The sequence below is a fragment of the Glossina fuscipes genome, unplaced genomic scaffold (genome assembly GCF_014805625.2).
Source record: "Glossina fuscipes isolate IAEA_lab_2018 unplaced genomic scaffold, Yale_Gfus_2 2, whole genome shotgun sequence".
Taxonomy (NCBI): domain Eukaryota; kingdom Metazoa; phylum Arthropoda; class Insecta; order Diptera; family Glossinidae; genus Glossina; species Glossina fuscipes.
In genome coordinates, this window is record NW_023998416.1 from 32,495,334 (window position 1) to 32,517,167 (window position 21,834).

The window sequence follows — 21,834 nt, forward strand, 5'->3', positions numbered from 1 at the left end:
TTATTTACATATAATATATGATTAAATATACACAATCTCATACCTATATACTTACGGTATATACGGTATGCGCATGCGCATAACTATAATAGGGTTTAGATGAGTAGAAGGCTTATGTATCTCCACGCAGAGATATACGCGCTCTCTGAACAGAATCTGTTTCTTTAATGTACTTACAACTATGTCGTATAATAAATAATAATGAAATATATATGTATACATACAAATATATGTACTTCAATACATGTTTTCCATCTTTTTAATCATTTTATGGTATTAATGGTAACAGTTTTATAATTCCTTTTATTTTAATTGATTTGTTGTGTAAAGCTGTTGCGGGAGCAGCAACTCATTAACTAGTTTTATGAATTATCTAGTATCTAGGAAAGAAAAGTGTGTGCTTGTAAATGCTTTAAATCTGATTAAGAAACTTGACTTCTAATGACATTCATTTCGCTTTCAAGTTTTTAAGTAATTAAGTAACCTTCTACGGCTTTTCCTTTATGGAATTATGATTATCGCGTGATATATCTTTATTATCGTCATTGCCGTTGACAATAACAATATCCGCTGTTGCTGGTCGAGAAACTGAAAGTCCATTTTCATTATCGCTACCATTGTCGTCGATTTCATTATCGTTCGCCCCCATACTAACGGGTGTGTACAAATCTTCATCGTAGGTTACGCCATCCATGAAAGTTCGTATTTCATCCAAATAAGAATCCTCGCGATCGGCCTCATTTGACGAAGGCGAATCACTAATTGCTAAACCTAAGCCTGTGGTATCCGCTTCATGTTTCTTTAGATGACGATCTAAATTGGTTTGTTGACCAAAACAGCGATCGCATAAATGGCACCGGAATGGCCTCTCTTTGTTGTGAATGTTGCGTACATGTCTTTGCAAATTGGAAGAGATGCTGAAGGCACGATCACAATATTTACAAGTGTATGGCTGTTCACCGGTGTGGGTTCTTAAATGACGTGTGAGATTCGCAGAGCGAGGAAAAAGTTTACCACAATATATACAAGTATATCGATCTTTCAATTTGTTTACTTGACCAGCGGCTGAGACGCTTCTAGATAGACCACGTAAGGCTTCACGAAAATTTAGTTCGGGCGAAAGCGACTGGTATGGCCTGCAACGTAGTCCGTTATTGTCAGCGACCGGCCGTTCGCCCATTAAACGTAAAAAAGGGAAAGGGCGAGAAAACACACTTTCTAATGCACGTGTTTGATAAAATTCTTCGAGTAGGACGGGATGTAACGGACGTAGACAACTAGGCATCCCAGCGGGTGGTCCGCTATTACTACCGCCTATGCTGGTCGTATCACTGTTGTTGTTATTATTGTTATTGTTATTTGGTGGCGAAGGTGAAGGCGTTGGTCCAGGTGATACTGTGTGCTGTGGACTGCCATTGCATGACTCTGAGTTATATTTTTGTTTCTTTTCATTCGGTTCATAATTTTCATCTGTTTGTAAATCGTTAGCATTTTGTATTAATGGACTGCCGGTGCTATGACTGGATACACTATTTTCATCTGCTTTCGTGGACTGAGGTGAAATACATTTGCGAGTTACGCTCAAATCCAAAGGTAATTCGTTAAATGTGCTCTTAGCCTCTAAGCCGGGATGGGATGGTGAGAGTGACACGATATCAATAGGTTTCTGAAAAGAAAATGAATCATTTAAGCCCTTCTCGGAATCGAACAGATATATATATATTCGCTTACCTTGTCTTCATCGTTCGTTTTGGAAGAGCTTTCGTCTTCATCTACTTCATTATCGCTGCTTTTGATCGTTTCTTCATCTTTGGGCTCCATTTTTAGTTCGATTACGGAATTACTTTCATCCTCATCCGATAAATAAGCAGAATTAGGATTCTTTTTCACTTTACTCGGTTGGGGTGAAATATCCATTAGTTGCACTTTTGCGTCGGTCTGGTTTGGTTTGGGGCTCTCTACTTTTTTAATTAATGTTGGAATGCCAAAAGCCTCGTGCATGGTGAAAGGCAATTGATTATTCGGCGGAGGTGACGTGGGATTATTGAGGTGATTGGCTCCCACCTGCTGTTCCGAACGTACGCTCTGAATACGTTGATCGATAGCAGACTTTGAAAACATCAAAGGAAAATTTGGCGGCTGTGTGGCAGGAGTTTGTGGGAACATGCCTTGCAAGCCATAAGCAGCCGCTGGTGGAAATGTCGGAAAAAATGGTGGATGAAACAAAAAGAATGGATTCGGTGGTGTCGCCATATTGTGAGGCACGTTCGGTACTCCGCTACCGGTTGCTGTACGAGTTTGAGTTGTTGCTGGCGGTTGAGACTGATGATGTAAGGGATGAGACAGTGTCGGCAGTAAGCTCACACCCGAAGGGGGAACGTTTGTAGAACCGCAATACCGTTTGTGTTTTGATAGCGAAGCGACTGAATTAAAACCGCCCTGGCCGCAATTATTACACTTGATCTGTACACGACAATCAGCATGCATGCGTCTATGCCGGCACAAATTTGAAAATTGGGTATATGCTTTTAAGCAGAACTCGCACTGATACAATTTGACCGAATAATGAATATTTTTGTGCTGCTTAAGGCCTGAAGATGTAGCAAACGTTTTGCCGCACTCGGGACACGCGTGACTTCTAGCACCAATATGACGTCTACGAATGTGTCGCTGTAAATTTGAAGGATCACAAAATACCTGCAAATAGCATTGAAGTTATGAAAGAGAAAAGCCTGCGCTTATATGGGCGTGTGTAAAGAGCTACTGAAAGAAACTGACTACTTGTGTCCACGTTATGAAAAACTTAACACTTGAACTTACTTTTAAGCATTTATTGTATGTGAAGACCGCTAGCCAGCCTAAACAGTTAAGCATTGTTGAAGCGAAACGAAATGAAATTAATCAATCAAAGACCACAATTACAGCAACAGCAAATAACAACCGTACAAGATTTTGAATATAATCTAATTTCAAAAATTTAAATTAATGCCATACAAAAAACAAGAAACAACCGTACAGAAACCCTAAGCGGATCTGACATCCACCACGACAAAAGGTACAATCAAAAAAGCCACAAACAATAACAACGACGATTACAAATAATAGAAAAAATAAAAAAATAAAAAAAAGATTACGCAAATGTGAGTATAACTGCGCATACCACCTCCAAGCCGTCACCGATCAATTGTGGCCATCAATTGCTACAATTGTCATTCATTTGTGAGTAATCGTCGTAAAAAAAATAAAAAAAAAAATAACAATAAAAATAAATAAATAAACAAAGCCAAGAGCACAAGCGCAAAAGGAACGTCCGATCATCCATAGCTAACGCTTTAGATATACGTAGACACTGTCTCCACGAATAGAGATCTCGGCGCATATGGAATGGTATAAATCTAGACGTTTACACACAACAGCTATAACCACAGACATAGCCGTGGTTTTACAGACACCACGATTCACTTTTTTTGGTAATTGTGTCTGCCTAATCATGCTGTCATAATGTTAAAGCCAAGAGGTTTCAAATTGAAGCTCTTTATAAGAAGACAATAATCTGTTTTTATTTTATAATCATTTTTTTCCCCATTTTTCCCCCCCCCCCCCCCCCCTTTGCTTGCTGCTTTTTTAAGAGCATTCAAATTTCTGTTGGTTGTTTGGTTGTTGTTGTTACCGTTTTGATTTTGTGAAGACAACAATAAAACACAAGAATGATCGCATAGCTCGTGCTGCTATTACCACATTAAATGGATTAGTTACGACTACTCGCGGTGGTGTTCAATGTAATGACAATTTCGTTGCGGCAGAGAATGAAGTAAAGCGGGTGAGGAATATACGACCAGGAGTGTATGGATATGATGATGAAGGTCTTGCTTCAATTTTTTTCTTTTCTTCTTTTCTTTTTTTTTTTTTTGTAATTTTTTACCATTTTAGTATAGCGATATTGGCGGTGGGTAGGTAGATATTCGAGATGGTTGCATTACATTGTAATTTGTGATGAACAATAGAGAATGCAGTCATGCTGACAATGATGCTAAACTTCTCTGGAAGTTTCTCGAAAATTTTTAACTAAATAGATAGATAGATAACCCAAAATTTATTAACGGAGTTTTACGAACAGAAAGTTTTTATTTTACGTTTAATGCCTTTTTGCAGAGGCGCCTTACTTCCGTTTACTTCTTTCGAAGATGCATCGTGACTTTCGTTCTAATCCCTTTCTTTTTTTTTTTTTTTTATGCTTTAAAAGTCAAGTATGCACCGCTAAGTAGCCGTTGTTGCAATCGTCTCGTTAAGTGAATAATTGATCACATCCGTAAAGAAATTTAAATTCAAAAAGTAAACAAATGCACAAACTGAACGAAGGTCACGGTTACACGGAAGAACTTTCGTTTTTGTGCAACTAAATTTATTCCAGGAGATAGAAGAAGACTTACTTTGAAAAGGAAAATATTGGAAGAGCTGTGGCTTTGACTTTTTACCGAAAAGCCAAAGAAGACGAGGTTTACTCAATATCGGTTGTGACATAGCGCACAAGTAGAGTACTTCTTACGTCTTCTTTACTTGCTTTAAACAGTTGAAAACTTCCTTTGCTCCAAGGAGTCGAATTAATTTACAAACTGTTTTGACCGGTAGTTTAGCGTTATGAATGCAGGCGAATGAGGCGAAACGTCGTTTTGATTTTTGAAGGAGGCCTAAACGACTAGGCACCTTCTCGCCGATAAATGGCATGTAGAAAGAAACTTGAACGCAGAAGCGCAAACTCGGCCATGACCTTTGCAAACAAGCGGCAGAGTCGAAGAAAGAAGCAAAGGGTACGCAACATAAAGTAGCTTCCAATTACTAAATAGATGATATACAAATATACAAAATACAAAGCATTTCGAATGCCTGCAAAATTTTTCCATCTGATGGAAACTTCTGAAACTTCTCAACTCTTGTCTGTTGAACATCATTGAGATGAAAGTCTTTGCGTTTTAAAAATTGATTATTTGAGTGCTATTAGCCATGAGAGAGATGCAAACTCAAACGCTTAAGTTTATAGAAGAACGACGAACTGGGCTTGTATAGCAAAAGGAGAGAGAGAGAGAGAGAGAGAGAGAGAGAGAAAAAAGAAAAAGGAAAACAATTATACATGCTTTTTAACTATTGCATATTCTGACTCACCTTAAGTTTACAAGAAAAAGAAGAAAAAAAAAAGTTCAACTCATTTATGGTCTTTCTTCAACTTGAAGTATTTCTAACATAAAAGAATTTAATCTCGTTAATAAGAATGATCGAACAAATTGATCATCTTGAAAAATTCGTTAAAACCACAACAAATGGGGCAACTGAGGCATAAAAATCTTCATAAAACTGAAAATAGTGTGAACGAAATTAATGCATTTACCAGCGCATGCAGTGCACATGCCATATACCTATAGATATGAATGGATGAATTGACGAGCTAAACACAATCACGACCACAAGAATTATACTAACATAACAACAACAAAAATGAAGTAGATAAAATGGACAACACATCTACCGCAACAATTGCATTCCTTTGGAATTGTGTTAGCATTTCAGCAGTTAACACGGGCCAACTGAGTTTGTTAGGTGACTTGGCTGGCTGGCTGGCTGGCTGGCTAGCTGACTGCCTGACTGACTTGCTGACTGACCAGCATAACTGTTATTCTACTTTCGTTCGTTTTGTATTATATGAAAGGCATTCCACACTTTTTGAAATGAAACGAGAGGCTTTTGGCTACGTTGCTCATTGCCGTTGGTGTTGGAGATGGGGAGGTGATGCGACCAAGAACACAAGACTTTCTTAGATGGCAGAAGGCTGGCACAACTAAGCCATTAACGTTCTCATACTTATAATGTGGAAAGTAATGAGGCTGTTGGTAATGATGATGATAAGGTTTAGAGAAATCACATCTATCTTCACAGTACAATACACAGTAATGTTATTGCAGTTGTAGTAAAAAAAAAAAAAAAATCAAAAGGAATGTCACAGAAAACAAATAACCCCAAAAAGCTGAAAAAGCTTTAAATCTTACGACAGCCGAGCCGTAAATACATCTACAAACTTCTTATAAATTAAATTTCTTACAGAAGAATTCTCAAAATCTTGGAACAAAACGCAAATATTGATAGCGACTAAGTTTTTAAATAAGCGAATCCAGAAGATTCAGGGGAGTATAAATCACAGCAAGTCACGTCGAACATTGTTTGACAACTGGCAGGCGTAGCTCGAAGGTTTATACTTCACATCCCACAGTGAAGAGGGAAATTTTCTACAATAGTCCTTCTTATCTTGGAGCTTTGTTACGATGGAGGTGCCTTCAGTTTCGGTTAAAAACGTTATCAAAAATTAAGTCATTTGCTTGCTTTCCATTAGTCAACCGCTGTATTCTCGCGACAAATCCGGGTTAGCGGTCCAATTAAAAGGCAGATCATTTTTTCCCGATGCCTTGAAAGTCCTTGTCATTAAAGCGGATGCTTCGCTGATAATAAAACCGAAAAAGAAGCAGAGCAAGAAGCTCAAAAGTGAGTTTACGGTTTGAACAAAAAAGACCTTAAGAAGTTGAAACTTGCTAGCATGCGCTGCAAGAAAAATGGTGTCATGGTGGTTGATAGCTGCGGCGCTGTAGAGAGGAAAGAAGAGAAGGCTGCGATTGGGACTCCAATGCTGAGTGAATATGAAATTCAGGCTCCGACTAAGCTCCATCCTCGGTTCAAAGTGACAGATATGAATTTCACATTCATTTGTATGCTGATGACGCTAAAATTTATTACTCGAGCCCACGTGGTGGTGTGGATTACTTTTTGATCCGATCCAAATAGTTTCATAATAAGTTCTATCTAAATCAAAACCATGATCGTTTCACTTGTTACTTGTGATTTCCATTCTTTATTTGTTAGTTCTGTTTCTAGCCTTGGTTTTAAGCTCAACCTTAAGTTGAGTGCCGATCATATCAATTTTACGGTAATGTGTGCTCACAATACTCTAAGGAAATTGTCGTTCTCTTCATTCCATGTTCTCATATTCACTAAGGTGCGATTGCTTAAATGTCTATTAGTACAGGCCATAGTTTTTGGAGACATCGCATATGAGAATTAGTTGCAATAAGTTGCAAAGGGTTGTTAATAACTGTGGCATATATATGTACAATAAACGGAAATAAGATAAAATATCCTTAACCTTACATCAGAAATGTAGTCTTCCTTCACAGGCTCATCCACACTCGAACACCGAGAGGAAATTCGGTTCGCTAAAGGAGAGCAAACGATGAATTCAATCCTGTCTGCCCGCATGTATCTATCATTGTCAATGCTATTTCTTGTTAATGGGGTAAAGTTGTGCAACTCGTTGCCGCTCAGTATTGGAATGGTTGTTAGTTCGAGGGGGTTAAATGTGGCTGTAAGGCGTTTCTACAATTGATAATTACGTCTGCACCTATGTTTTGTTCCTATACTATACAATACAATTATAGCGTCTTAGTGGTTGTTTACAATTGTGCCGTAAGGGAGTTTATAGTCTTATTAGCATTTACATTTTTATTGATTATAATAATAATTATTATTGTATAATTGTATTTTCATTAATGATTGTTGTATTATTAATCAATAAAAAAGTGAACTAAGTCCAAATATTTGTAGATTATAATATATTGTTTTATGTCCCATTCTATTTACTCAAATTCAACCAGCAAAAAAGAGTTCAGAATGCGCCCTACAAGAACAAAGTGCAATACTCGCATGAGCAGCCGAATAGGCAAGAGTTGATACTACCAAGTCAATGATCACGGGATTAAGTCTCAAGTACGATAGAGTTTACTTCGGTCGTAGCTTAGCGAGCTCTCGGTCAGTAACAATTCATAACATTTGCCGTTTGGCGACACATAGACTAAGTTGTTGCCACTACATCCCTGTCTCTTTTTCTTTCCTCATTTCTTTCTAATCTTCACCGTGTTACAAGAATATAGGATCACCTCCACCGACCGACTGGAGGGTAGATCAAATAAATTTTGATTACTTTCACACGCAATGGATAAGAGAGAGAGAGAGAGAGAGAGAGAGAGAGAGAGAGAATGGGGAGAAGAACAGTGGAACAAAAGTATGCAAAAAATATTATTGACGATATAAAAATTGGTAAAGCATGATAGGTATTGTGAGCTGCAACTGCCTTACATCTTTCCCCCTAAGCCAGAAATGGGGAGAAACTCTGAAGAATTTCTTAAGACTTTCAAACGATCATTTGAATGCAATACCCAAAGATATTTGCTTGATTCTTCGAGATAAGCTAAGTATATCAGATAAATTTCCGAATATGCTTACGGTTTGTTCCCTTTCAATAGTACAGGACTGTATGCCATAGAGCAGATATGAAGACCTCCTTGAAGAAAAATCAATTCAATCTGAAGTTCAACTGCTACGAGCTCGACACATACTAACTTTCTAAACCTATTTACCATAAGACAAATAAACCGTAGCGCTTTATTCAATGGAGTGAATGCTATTCAATAAGCGTGAATGAGCATTTTCGAAATTCTTCGTCAAGAACACTTCTATCTGTTTATGTATTATCTATTTTGTTATCATATTTAAGTTAAACTCACCTTCGTACAATTTTCACATGGATATTTGCGCACTTCGTTGTGAACTAAAGCACGATGTTTCAACAATAATGGACGATGAGAAAAACGCTGCGAACACAATTCACATGTGAATTCTTCCTTTCGAAAGTGATGAGCTGTCACCAAATGATCGTCGAGCCTGAAAGTGTACACACGTATAGGTACAAAAGAAAGAACATGCAAGCCATCGAAACTACTTCAAAGTGCAAAATATTTAGTTGTTGAACTAATGTTGTGTTTAAAAACAATAAATGAATAAGTAAATGTAAACATGACAATTTGCTTTGAGGGCCTGCGAATCTAGATTACGTTCGCATTGTTTGACTACAATAAACGGTCTGCTTGCTGAAAAGGATATTATTGCGGTATCCGATACATAAGCGCAGATATAAAAAAAAAAGGAAAAACACAAAAAACAAAAACATGTGCTTTTAAGAGTTTCTCGTGTTTTTACAAGTCCTGTCCCTCTTTTCAGCCTTAAATTAATAACAATCGAGTCTAATTTAACATGTAAAAATCACTTGTTTTCAGTTAATAACAGTGACACATATACTCGACATGGAGAACATCTGCATGTAATGACTCTTCTTTTGTTCCTCTTCGCTTTTGTGTGAAATATGTTTATCATTTGCGTGTCATAAATGAATCAAATTTGTGCATTAAACACTTGCACGAAAACTTTACTACATAGTGAAACCAATTCAGGTACCGAAGTGGTCAGAATGTTGGGTGAAATCCTTCTCTAAAAAAAAAAAAGCAAGTGGGAAAATTATATCCGGTCGTGATCGAATCTTTAAAACCCGTTAGCACCGTTATCTTAAAATAACAAAAAAAGTGAAAGAAACGAATTTTTTTTGGTTTGTGAATTTTTAAAACAAAAGTTTTGTCGCATAGGCATGCGTTATGAAGGTATTGAAAAAAAGATTGCAGCTCGATACACTGTAATATTTGGTAGGCGTGGTAAATTTTTTGCTTTTTTGTACACAAACGCTGCAGCATCGCCCGTAGAATATACGTTCAAATTTTTGTACATTGATGTTCTATCGTTTATGAGTAATGAGCAAAAACCACACTTTTTTCGTCTTTTGAAACACAAAGGTGCTCTCAGTTTGCGTGGCACTGTGGGTGGTTCTGCGTGCAAGAACTTCCAATGTGTCTGGCAAAACCTAAGTCGATAGCTGCATTTTTTCAGTCAGGAGAATGTTTACAATAGACATTGCATAGAAGGACGGACGGACGACCGGACAGACGGTCAGACCTAAATCAACTCAGTAGTAGATGCTGATCAAGAATACATATACTTTGTGCGGTCTCTGAAGCTCCCTTCTGGGCGTTGCAAACACTTTGATAAGATGAACGTCCCCTCACCCTTCGATGACTCGTATGCAAAAGGAATACTAAAGAGTTTTAATAGCCACAATACGGTACTTAGATTAGAACGTTAACCTTATAGGTTGACTGAAATAACTTTATTTAGACGAAATAAACGATAGTAATAAGCATAGAGCATCGCTGCTTCCACCAGATGTAAAGCTACTCTTTTTTGCATATCTCGTTGTTTACCGGTTAGTGCTTATAGGTAAGTTAAATGCTATGGAATATTCCTCAGATCGGCGGTACAATACAGCCGGACACTTCGTACGCAATGAGTTTCTTTCATTCGTTTCTTAGAAATCAATTTTTGAGATTAGTCTAAATTAATCAAAGCTCTGTTCATAATGTCCTTCAAAAAATTATCGTAAAAGCGCATAACGGCTCTGCTCGGAAACGGCGCAAATGAGAAGAACTGGAGGCATTAAACAAATTTGAGAAGATGAAGAGGATTTTTTTGAATGCTATAAAATATTATTATTATTATTGAAGATATTATTATTATTATTATTATTATCATTATTATTATAAATTTAGCCGGAGAATAAATTCTAAGACTAACGTCTTAAAGCACTAGCATCTAAGGATTTCGGCTTTATTAAAAAGTCTACCGCACTTGAGATTTGAACCCACGACCTTTTACTTGCTAGTCGAGACTTTTGCCTATTCGGGCACTCAGGCGGGACTTGAAGATAATTAAAGCACATGCGTTTTCAAAACTGCACTCCACTCGTTTTCGATATAACAGGTTTCTAAGTTTACAAGTTATCCGAAGTTTAAGGTAAGTAAGAGTATTATAGTCGGGCAAGACCGATTATTGGATACCTTATGGCTAGTAAAGCTAGTCACTTATTTTTGTTTATTAGCAATAATTTTCATGCAAAGGCATACTTTTCGTGAAAGCCCGTACATTGGAGCAAATTCAATTTACTTTTCGAAAAGTTTATTACTTTTAAGTTTTCGTCATAAAAAACTACAAATCAGGCTTTCTCTCCTTACAATGGCTCACTTTTCATGATAGCTCATACGTCGCGGTAGAAATAATAGACTTATGTGTTTCAAATTCCTTACCATTAACTATTTTTTTTAAATAACTATCGTGAAAAGATTTCATAAGCATCGTAAACGATTGAAAATTAAGACTTTTTGGCATATAAGGGATTACGTTTCATGAGAATCCTTATATGCGGTGGTTTCCAAAAAATAGACTTACTTCGTCCAAATTCGGTAAGGTAGATTTCTTTGTCAATTTACTATTGTAAAGTACCACAAAATATAAAAAATTATAATTTTTACCAAGCAAAAATTCAGTTATTGTAGGGAGTTTCCCCGTCCGGACCAAATTTTCCCAATTTAGAATGTTGAAGTAGTATTACTCCGGGAGTTCTATCGAGAAATCTTGAAAATTGCATTTTTTTCCGCATAAGGATTTTCCACAATAAGACGTTATATGCCAAATGGGAAATAGTCGCAAAAATGAAGCCGATCCGATGCATTTTCAAGAGTTCTCGTCTTCGGGTCAAAATAAGTCCGTGTAACATATTTCATCAGAATATCTAGAGAACTATGACCTGTAGGTTGAATACAAGAAAGCAAGACAGACGGAAGGTCAGAATGTGTTTCTGAATCGATAGGTATAGTGAAAGGTCCTCGCCTAGTAACTCAGTGGTCGTGGGTTCAAATCTCAAGCGCCGTACAGTTTTCAATAAAGCCGAAAGCCTTAGATACTAGTGCTTTAAGTCTTTAGTCTTGGAATTTATTCTCTGACTGAACTAATAATAATAATAAATATTGTTATACCCTACACCATTTGTGGTACAAGAGTTTATTAATTAATTATGAAGATCTTCAAAGACGCGCCTCTTTTTAAGACCGATCGAATAGGTTTCGGTCCGTTTATCTAGCTGTTAGCCTTGTTTTCTCCTGTTACACCTAAGGGCCTCAATTTTTGACATATTTTGATGAAATTTTGTACACTAACTGTACTTTGGCCTTTGGGATCGGATTACTTTCCACAATTGACTAATTTAGGTTATTTGCTTTGAATATTTGTTTAAAGGCGAAGAGCAATTATTTTTGTTGGCACAAAATGCTTCCATGCGTCATTGCGCTTCTACTATACAAAACTCTAAATGATCGTGCTGCAGAAAGGACTAACTCAATTTATCGCCATTTCGGCAAAAAGCAAAAACCTGATGCACTATTTTGATTTTCTCTTTTGAAAGGGCACTTTTGAAAGCAGTTGCTCCACGGTTATGCACACTACCCATATAAGGCTAAGTGGTGAGAAACGCATGATCAAAAAGATGGTTCATATATTTCTAGATCTAAATGGGGGAATGATGTGTTGAACGAGTATGTTTTTCATTTTGATTTTTTGCAAAACTTTTTTTCTCTTGCCTCATTGCAGCGGCTGCTGTAAAATCCTAGATAAAGCTTTTGCTAACTCCGATCGTTTTTGGTAAGTTTTCATATTGAAATCTTTTCCTTTTTCAAGTTCTAACAAATTATTGTCGGTTAACAAAATTAGCCTTAAAACATTCCTTTAATTAATAACCAGTAATAAGAAATATTTACTCGAATAATTGTTTAATTGATTAATAAGTCACGGCAGATATCCTAAAGTGATTTCGATGACACGTGAATGACAAATCATAATTAACAGCATTTGAAAGTTACGAACAGAGAGAGAAAAAAAAAGCCAACGACTAAAGTAATTAGCACTTATATATACATGAGTGTGTAAGATAGACCCTCTTAAGCTTTAAGAGTTTTAATTACTACCTTGGGGACTTGAAAATTTTTTTTTTAAAAAAAAAAAAAAAAAAAAAAAAACAAAATACAAATCAGAAAAAAAAACCTAACGTCAAGATGGAGTTTTTTGTTGCATTTGTTGTCATGCTAACGTAAATAAATCATTAAGTTCGGTTTAATATTTACTGACAGATTATTATTATTGACACTCGCTGTTTAGATTGCATAAATCACTTACCTTTCTAACTCTAAAAAATCTTTTTCACAAACTTCGCAACGTATATCAAAACCTTGTTCATCATCACTTAAGTCAGCTTCAATATGATCCAATAGTTTATCTTTTTTATTATAATCATCGTCACGTGTTAAATTTGAACTATATAACGAACCTGAAAACATTAAAATTTAAGTTAAATTTGTTGTTAATATTTTTTCTTCCTTTTTTTTCTTTTAGTTTCATTTTAAAATTCATTTCGTAAATTATTTTTCGTTAATGCATTTTTGTTTCTTTGCTTTTTTTGAAATTTTTTTAAATTTTTATAAAAAAAACTTGTCTTTATATTGTCACAACCGACCTCTTCCGTTTCCGTAAAACAAGTGTCTCTTTCGTATTTAAGTTAAAGCGTCAAGTGTCCTTTTGACAAAGCTACCTTTTTTCTAATAATGTTACGACTTTTTAACCAAAATTAACATACACACATAGATTTTAAGTTAACATAGCACATATATAGGACAATAGGCAATGCAAAGCAGCGAATAGATAATTGACTCTTTAATGTGTGTATTTGAGAAATTATTGTGCCTGAGTGTAAAAGTAGAGGTAAAGAATATATGGACACAGGGACACACACCACCCTTGCACACCTGTATCTTTCTATTTGAAAATACTTGAAAATTTTTTTGATTTCCAGTTAACCGATTGTTTAGCCGAAGCAATGCAACAGACTTCACATTTGACTTAACTATGAATTCAATCAAAAGACCAAAAGTTAAATATTGCAGTAGTTTAACATTTGATGGCCCGAAATTCACCCTTCTTTTGAATGCATTGCATGTGAATAATTTTCAAGTTTTATATAAAAAAGGGATGATAACGATGTTGAAGATTACAATACATACGCAGTAGGAGCGTAACAATTCCACGTTACGCTGGACTGATTATTAAGCCAATATTGCACCTTCGGTGTTTCGCATATATTTGCTACAAACAGTGCTCTCGAATAAAACGCAAACTAACACAGGTGGTCATACGAAAAAGGACTTTCAAGTGATTGTCTGTCTCGACGAACATGCGATGGTGTGCTAAGAAGTGGTGGTGAATAGTGCAATATTAACCTTACAAAACTCCCGCAATATTTGACTTATTTGGCTCTCATAATTAACGTATGCAGCCAGAGTTAAAGTCGGAAGAAAAAGGTTCTTTTTTTTTTTTTTGTTAAAGAAATATTAAAATTTCTCAAAATTCTATAAAGTATTGAAGCAACCTCTTTTGCTATCTGAGCGAAAACATAAGTTTGGGAATATTATCTTCGGAAGAGCAAGTGACAGAAGACCTCATCCTACAGAATTGTCCCCTCACCCAATACGCGGCCATGCTGTGACAATGTTGCGCCGTCTATAGCAAGTCTGAAAATATGAAAATGACGTTACTTTATCAAATACACTGGTTATATTTGAATTTCCCATGTGCAAGCGTTATCTTCCAGTCGTTTCCATCTTTGAAAAAGTCGAGTTCTATGCCCAAAAGGCACGTATTCTGAATATGTGAGCAATTTTTGTTGAGTCATTATGGTTGAAAACACTATCGGAAGGACAAAAAGCAATCGAAACATTAATGTCGACTAAACATAAATACCTTGCGAAACGCTATTTAGAGGGATTAGTCGGAGGAAAAGTATTATCAGCTGCTTAAACCTGGCGAGACTATCATTGTAGGATGCCAACAAAAACTAGCGGAATTATTAAAGCAAAGACGATCAGTTCAATGTATACGGGAAGATATTGTGAAGTGATTTTTCAACAGACTTATAGCCTTATTTTACAAAGTCGATCCCAGCCGAACCGAACATTCCTAGTTGGCTTTAACTTTGGTTTCAGTCGATGGCTTAGCGTATGTTCGAAAAAGCCTTGCATTCTTATGACAATGTCTAAAAAGTTAATCCTTTTGTGGGTAACGCTAAAACACCAGTTATAGCAGGAAAGATGAACATAAGAGGCATCCTCAACAATGAAAAATACGAAAGTAGCAACTATCTCCTATCTTTCTTCCAAAATCAAATTTATCCTTACTTCTAGCACACGCTCTATAATGATTGCTTTTCTATTATTTCAGGCATGTTTTTTTCACTCTCTACACGATTTATTCCCCCCTCGTTGGTGTAACGAACACAGAGTTGCTTTGATAATGTGATTTTAATTCAATTATTTTACTCGATTTTTTTCATATCTGCTCTCGAGTACTTTCCACTTTAAACTACTGTACATAAGCGAGCTTGTTCGCTAATAAAATATTGTGTGTTCCCGTGTGTTTATAATTCGCATTCAGTGTATTTCTGCTAACGTGTAATTTTTGCTTTCAATTGTTCGGCTTGTGTTGTTGCTATTCATTTGCAACTATACTTTATGTTTAAAAGATTCAACGATTCTGGCCTCTACTCTGTACCATGCCCTCTCGGTGAAATCTATTTACATAGTTCCTAAATATTGAACACATCACTCACAACAAGTTTTCATTCTAACACATATAAGGCAAAATTGTTGGCAGGCTTTTGACATATGACTCCTGGATAATAGTAACATTTAAACGACAAGTTTTAAAATTTCATGACAGTCTGACAATTAGTTTAACGATTACAATGGTTTTAGTGATACTACTTTGGGTATTTTCGAAACATTGTGCAGCTCTCAATGTCGTTTATGGGTTAAAAGTTAGTTTTTAACGGGGAAAAATGCCATTATCAATCGGCATTGATCATTCAAACATCTTATGGCGACTTTTGTCTGGTGGAGAATTCAATTTTGGTTGTTCAGCTAATTTTGCATAAAGTTGTAAGGAGATCGCTGATGTTTAACAAGCAGACGAGTGGACAATAACTGGCAAAAGCCATTCAAAGCGACCAAGAAGGTAGGTTGGGAAAGTGATGGGGTGGGGAAAGTCATTGGTTCCTTATTATGGGAATCACATGGTATAATCTTCAGCGATCGAAGAGGGGCAAGGTATCAGTGGTGCGACAATATTTTGGAAAAACGTTACTATTTTCAAACATTTCCACCGAAAAACGGTAAACAGTGGTCTTTCGGTATACTAATTGAAGGCGAAAAATTTCCCTCACGATTTGCTTTTAGGAAAACATGGCTCTTTTATACCTACACAATAGATGCTGCTAGCGCTCCCATTCACGTTTTAAGAATTATTTTTTAAAATTTAATGTAAACTATTTGATAGGCATATAGTATATCAATATTTGAATTGTATATAGTATATCAATCAATAATATCTTGCTTGTCATAGCACTAATCATAGGATACTATCTTCGCTTTATCTGGCAAGTAAACCGTAGCAAAAAACGCTATAGAACACGATAGCGTGGCGCGGCTTACTGGTAAATACACTACGCGAGTACACTCAATACAGTTATTTACATAACGGCTTTGCCAAATAAGGCGTTATATGGGAAACGGTCTGATGCGAATCATTTTCAACAGCGTTCGTCTTTGGGGCAAAACATGTCTGGGTACCAAATTTCATTAAAAAATCTCAAGAATTGCGACCTGCAGGTTGAAAAAACCAAGACAGACGGACGGACTGACAAGGTTAGCGAAAGGAAAGGTATAATAAAAGGTGGGTTAAGTTCTTCTGAGTTTGGCATACATCCGCACAAACTTAATACACCCTTGGAATGCAAGTGGTGCAGGCTATGATTATTGATCCCAATAACAGAAATAGTCTTAGCCTCAAATATTCAGCAAACATGAGTATGAGTTAAATGGTTATGAAACTATTATTTTTTAAATTGTTATTGCGTAGAAAATAATTGAAAAACGCGAAATGGAAAATATAAGTTTTTCTTCTTTACAAGTAACCAAGTAGAGGAGGAGAGGATGTGCAAAATTTTACGCCCAAATTAGCAAAAGGAAAAAACTTTTTTCATTGTTACGTTCTAGTTGACTTTTCCTGATCATCCAAATTGATTGATTAATAGTTAAGTTTTTTTAGATTGGATCTGCTGCTGCTGCTTTTTTTCTCTCTTAATCATTTCATTAAATCTAAATTACAATATTTAACCCTTTCCTGTCTTCTGATTGAAAATCTTTTGCAATTTTTTCAATCTATTATTATTTTTAGTTCTAAAGCACACGCATATGTTTACCTTGTGTGATAAATGATTCATCATATGTGCTCAGTATGTCAAACATGTTACTCCGTCTATTGATGATAATGTTGTTAATGTTACTGTTATTGTATCAAAGATCAATGGTAAAAATTGCATTGTATTATAGATGTTTGCGTTGTCGTGATATCAAATGCCCTGCAGATAATGATGACATGTGCCTCCGTTTCACGGTAAACATATTGTTTTGTCATCATCACCATTTTTTCTTCATTTTCATAGAAGCAGTCAGTCAGTCAGTAGCAACAAAAAGCGACAAAAAATAGTTACTGGTTTTCAATTCTTTTTTTTTTCTTTTTTTTTTTTTTTTCTTTACGTTCTTTAGTTCCACTACTAAAAATGATTGATTATATAGGTGTACGTGGTACGCGGCTTCTATTTTCAATGTAATTATTCTTGTTTTTATGTCATTTTTCTGTTTTTTGTTTGCCTCTTTTCTCAATTCTAATAAATGAAGTGAAGAAATTCAATGCATAATGAAGGAAAGAGTTGTTGACAGATTGCATACACAAGAGTTTGTATATAATCAGTACTTAAGCTGGTTTAGAATGTATTGATATATGCTCGCATGTATTCAATAGATTTACTGGCTTGTGCTGATTCAATGCCTTTTAAGCTCTAATCTGGATATTAGAAAGCGAATATGTATATTAACTTTATCGACAGTAGGTATAAAAATACCGATCGCAAGAACCTAGTTATTCTTGAGTGACGTAAATGTGGCTATTTACGTCTCGCTATTTGTTTGCTACATACGCTGGTTTTACACCCACGAAAAGTAAGATAAAAACAAAATTTTGATTAGCATCTTTATTAACGTAACATGCTCTACGCCTTACGCAGTTGCTGCAAACCAATAACGCTTCTACGAAATACAAGGTTGATGGATTAGTTCTCTTACTCCACCAAAAAAAATGTTACTAAAAACACAAACGCTGTCCTAATTATCAAACTAGCTTCTTTATAAGAAAGTCTATCTATCCCCCTGAATGGCCGTAAAGGCAAAGATCGTTGGTTCAAATCTTAAATAAAATCGATAGCCTTGGGCACTAGTGCTTTAAGACTTCAAATGTTGATTTTGTTTCTCTGGCTAAATTAATTCTAATAATAGCAAGATTTCTAATAATAGGTCTTTGTCAGGAGTCGATGATCTCATGCAGCGAATGGATCCCAGGTAAGTTGACCAGAAAAAGGACAAATCACTTCTTACGACGGCAGATATGAGAATTGACTTACGACGGTATATGAAAGATCAATTCATCTCGGTCAACATGTCGTAACATTGTAATTTCTTTTCTCTTTCATATTTTTTAAAGAGGGTTCTATGAAACCTCTCGAAGTGATTTTCCAGATGAAAAACACCACAAATAGCTTTGCTCATAAACTAAAGTTAGCGAAAGTGATCTCGTCGAATCGTGAGGAACCTTTACACCCATTTTATTGTGCGCTCTTTAGTTTGCAAAACTTTAGCTATACGCAACAAAAATGAATAAATTGTTGTTCAACGGACACAAGGCCACCATTTAACCAGAATTGCTTGCTTGTTCATTTATTTGTTTGTCCATTAAAATCTTAGCCTAATGATAATTTTAGTTGTGATTTAAATTTTGATTTTGATTTCATCTTGATTGTAAATTTAGGTTTCAATTGCAACAACGCCTTATCTTCATTACAGCCGCGTTACATTTCTGTTGCTTACTTCATCGAGCTCTTTGTAATGAGAAATTGGAACACAGAACTGCTGCGTTAGCTCAAAAATGGGTCTAGAAATTTTATACGCCACGATAACGTCGATTGGTTGACTCAATCCGAAGATACTAAACGTTACGCAGTCACAAAGTTGTATTGCATTTTCCTTCTCATTCTAACTTAAGAAGCTTTCAATAAACTGAACCAAATTATAATGTTTTAGATGGTGCGTTAACCGATCTAAAGTTTAAATATTAAATACCAGCCCATTTCGTGTTTGTTAATTGGTTGTTGACTCGACCAGCGGCAGTTAGGCAAAACAAAAAAGCAATGGATGGCCAAATTCCATTCTCCATAAAACCCACTGGATGCTAGCTTTGATATGATGTGTTTTTGACTTGGCTATCCACGTAACGTTGAATGTTATTTCGATATCCTCGCTTTATCGGAAACTTGTTACTCCCACTAGTCCGCGGCGTTGCTTACACTTAGCCCTGTACCATTTTAGAATTGGATCATAAACTATTATAATATGTATGCTTGACTTAATATTTTTCCACCCTCCAATGAAGGGAACATTTGCAACACTTAAATGGCAGTCCCGGAGACATTATCAGGTGCAAATACGCTTGATTAAATTCTGACTTAAATTTTGCATCGACTTGGACACGTCCGTCCGTCTGTCGTCCTATGCGAATATGAATCGCAAACTATCTTGTCGTCGCAAAAAGTGCCTCATAGTTGGCAAAAATGTTGGACGTTTGGAAATGAAAACTACTTAAATCGGTGAAGGGAAGCGTACTTAAGTACGACTTAAGCTGAAAATATCTCAATAGGTAAAAAAGTCGGGCTCCTGCTCACAGTTCATAAACTACAATAGGTGCAATGGTAAAAACATCGCTGCACATGCTGCGTGTAATTCTGCAGTACAGTACAGTTCAGTGTTTAATATTGTAGGAGGTCGAAATTTCCTTTCTTTCGTTTTTATAGATTTTTTGGCAGCTCCCCATGTGTGGCATAATTTATTCAATTGCTGTCGTCTAAAATTTTCTTATTTGTTTTAAATTTAAATTATTCAGCAAAAGCTTTGTCATTGATACCTTCAGTGACCTACTGACAGCTGCTTGACTGGTAAATGTATATACTTTCAGGTATGCGCAGAATAGGGCATCGCTACAATGTGCTTTCCTAGAAATGAATGCAACTGTACTATCATTTCAATAATGACGAAAAATACATTAAGTTTTATTGACAAGGTCGAATGCAAAGGGAAAGAAAAGGTGTTATTAGAACTATTCTTGCCGCTTTATTATGGCACAGAAGAACGCAAAGGAAAAAAGGAAATTGTTGCCATTGGCCCCGGCTAGTGTGCAAACTTTCTATTCATTTTGGAATATGCTGTGTATAGCAAGTTTATTATCCACCATCTCATACCAGTTTTAAAATATTCTCATTTAAATATGGGCATGTCATTTGTTTCATCACAATTTTTTTATATTGATCTTCCATAGCTCCTTAGGTAAGTTTAACATTAGAACCGCCGACATTTTTTATATACCTATTTTGATCAAAGTGAGAGGAATTAAAAAGTATGTTAGGTGCTTGGCCGTATTTTGATCAAAAGTAATGAACGCCGAAAATTTAATTTCGAGCCTTCCATGAATAGCGTCTGCATACACAATAATACTAAATGGAAATAAGCAACAGAGAGAAGGGGCAGCACACTTTGCATTACTTAGTCGTTTTGACCAATATATGTTTATGATCAAAATACATGCAAGCACCTGTCATTTAAACGTCCTTTTATATAAACGAAAGTCATCAAAGAGTTTTGGAACATTAGATGCTTTGCAACAACGTCTTCAAAGTGCGAATATTGAAATGGCTCCAAATCCTTAGTTCTAGTATTAAAAAAAATTTACTGCTTAACATCGCTTAGAGATATTGTGCCTATTAGTGATGTAAAAGGAGATTTAAAGTAGCATTGCAGCGTTTTGACATTGACATTTTGCGCAGTTCTAGTAAACAGTTTTCGATTAACGCCTGTTATGGATGGAACGTTACAGTTTCTAGCCTACTGAATGAAGTCGTGGCCATTGGCGGACTTGGAGGAAGCTTGTTTCCAAGTGTGGATTGTACAAGGATTAGACAGGTCTTATATTTCCGACTGTAAGCGGTCGGAAGAAGAAGCGGATCGTAGACACTAGCTAACTTGTATTATGGGCTCTCATTTAGAAATGATATGAAGTTTGTTGAAGTTGTTAGTGGTAGTTGTACCAATCTAGCTAAGTACGGTACACATTTTTGCTCGAAATATACGTATGTTTTTCATATAAAAATTCCCCTTACTTTTTGAACACAATTATATATGCTTTCGACTTAATGTAATTTTAAATTGAAATTTCCTCTAAGCTCGTCTTCATACTATTCACTTCGCGTTCGATCTTATTATTATTATCATTTCTGCACCATTAGATTAGTAAAATCGTTTCTTGGACAATTTCTTAAGAGATGAAAATCAGAGAACTTCAATTTCAAATTATTTAGCTTTTCCAACATTAATCATATCGATCGATAATCGGTAACGGTGTTGTGTATATGATGAAATTCTATATTAATATTGAAATTTATTTAAACGAAAAAATGTTGCGTTCCTTTAAAAAGTCCAATGCGAATAACGATGTAAGTTGTATGTAAGCCTCAACGGTAGCTATAAATAAAAATGGAAATTGAAAAAAAGAAAAAAAAAAACCCATTACCGCAAAAGATAAAAATCTCAAGAGTTTATTTGCAACAAAATATAAAATAACAAAAATAATAATAGAAAATCAAAAGTAAATATTTGCGCGCACATATGCATGTATAACACATATTAACCCAATACGCAGTGTATATATAATATTCTGATCATTGCTTTGTTGAGATGTTAGATAATGGCACGTACCGCAATTTACTCTAAATATACAATGCAATACAATAACTGCATTATATATATATATATATATATATAA

The 21,834-nt window shown here is 35.7% G+C and overlaps 1 protein-coding gene across 2 annotated transcripts in view; it reads right to left on the reverse strand.

Moving 5' to 3' along the window:
• Window positions 1–318: 318 nt before the first annotated feature.
• The window catches only part of LOC119633533 (transcription factor hamlet-like), a 69,510-nt gene continuing 47,994 nt past the window's right edge, over window positions 319–21,834 (reverse strand). For both annotated transcript variants that reach the window (XM_038027134.1, XM_038027135.1), the window contains exons 5-8: window positions 12,982–13,132; window positions 8,601–8,757; window positions 1,732–2,697; window positions 319–1,666 (exon numbers count right to left, since the gene is read on the reverse strand). In XM_038027134.1, the coding sequence (XP_037883062.1) occupies window positions 488–1,666; window positions 1,732–2,697; window positions 8,601–8,757; window positions 12,982–13,132 (2,453 nt within the window). In that variant the 3' untranslated portion in view covers window positions 319–487. The remainder of the gene's footprint in view (window positions 1,667–1,731; window positions 2,698–8,600; window positions 8,758–12,981; window positions 13,133–21,834) is intronic.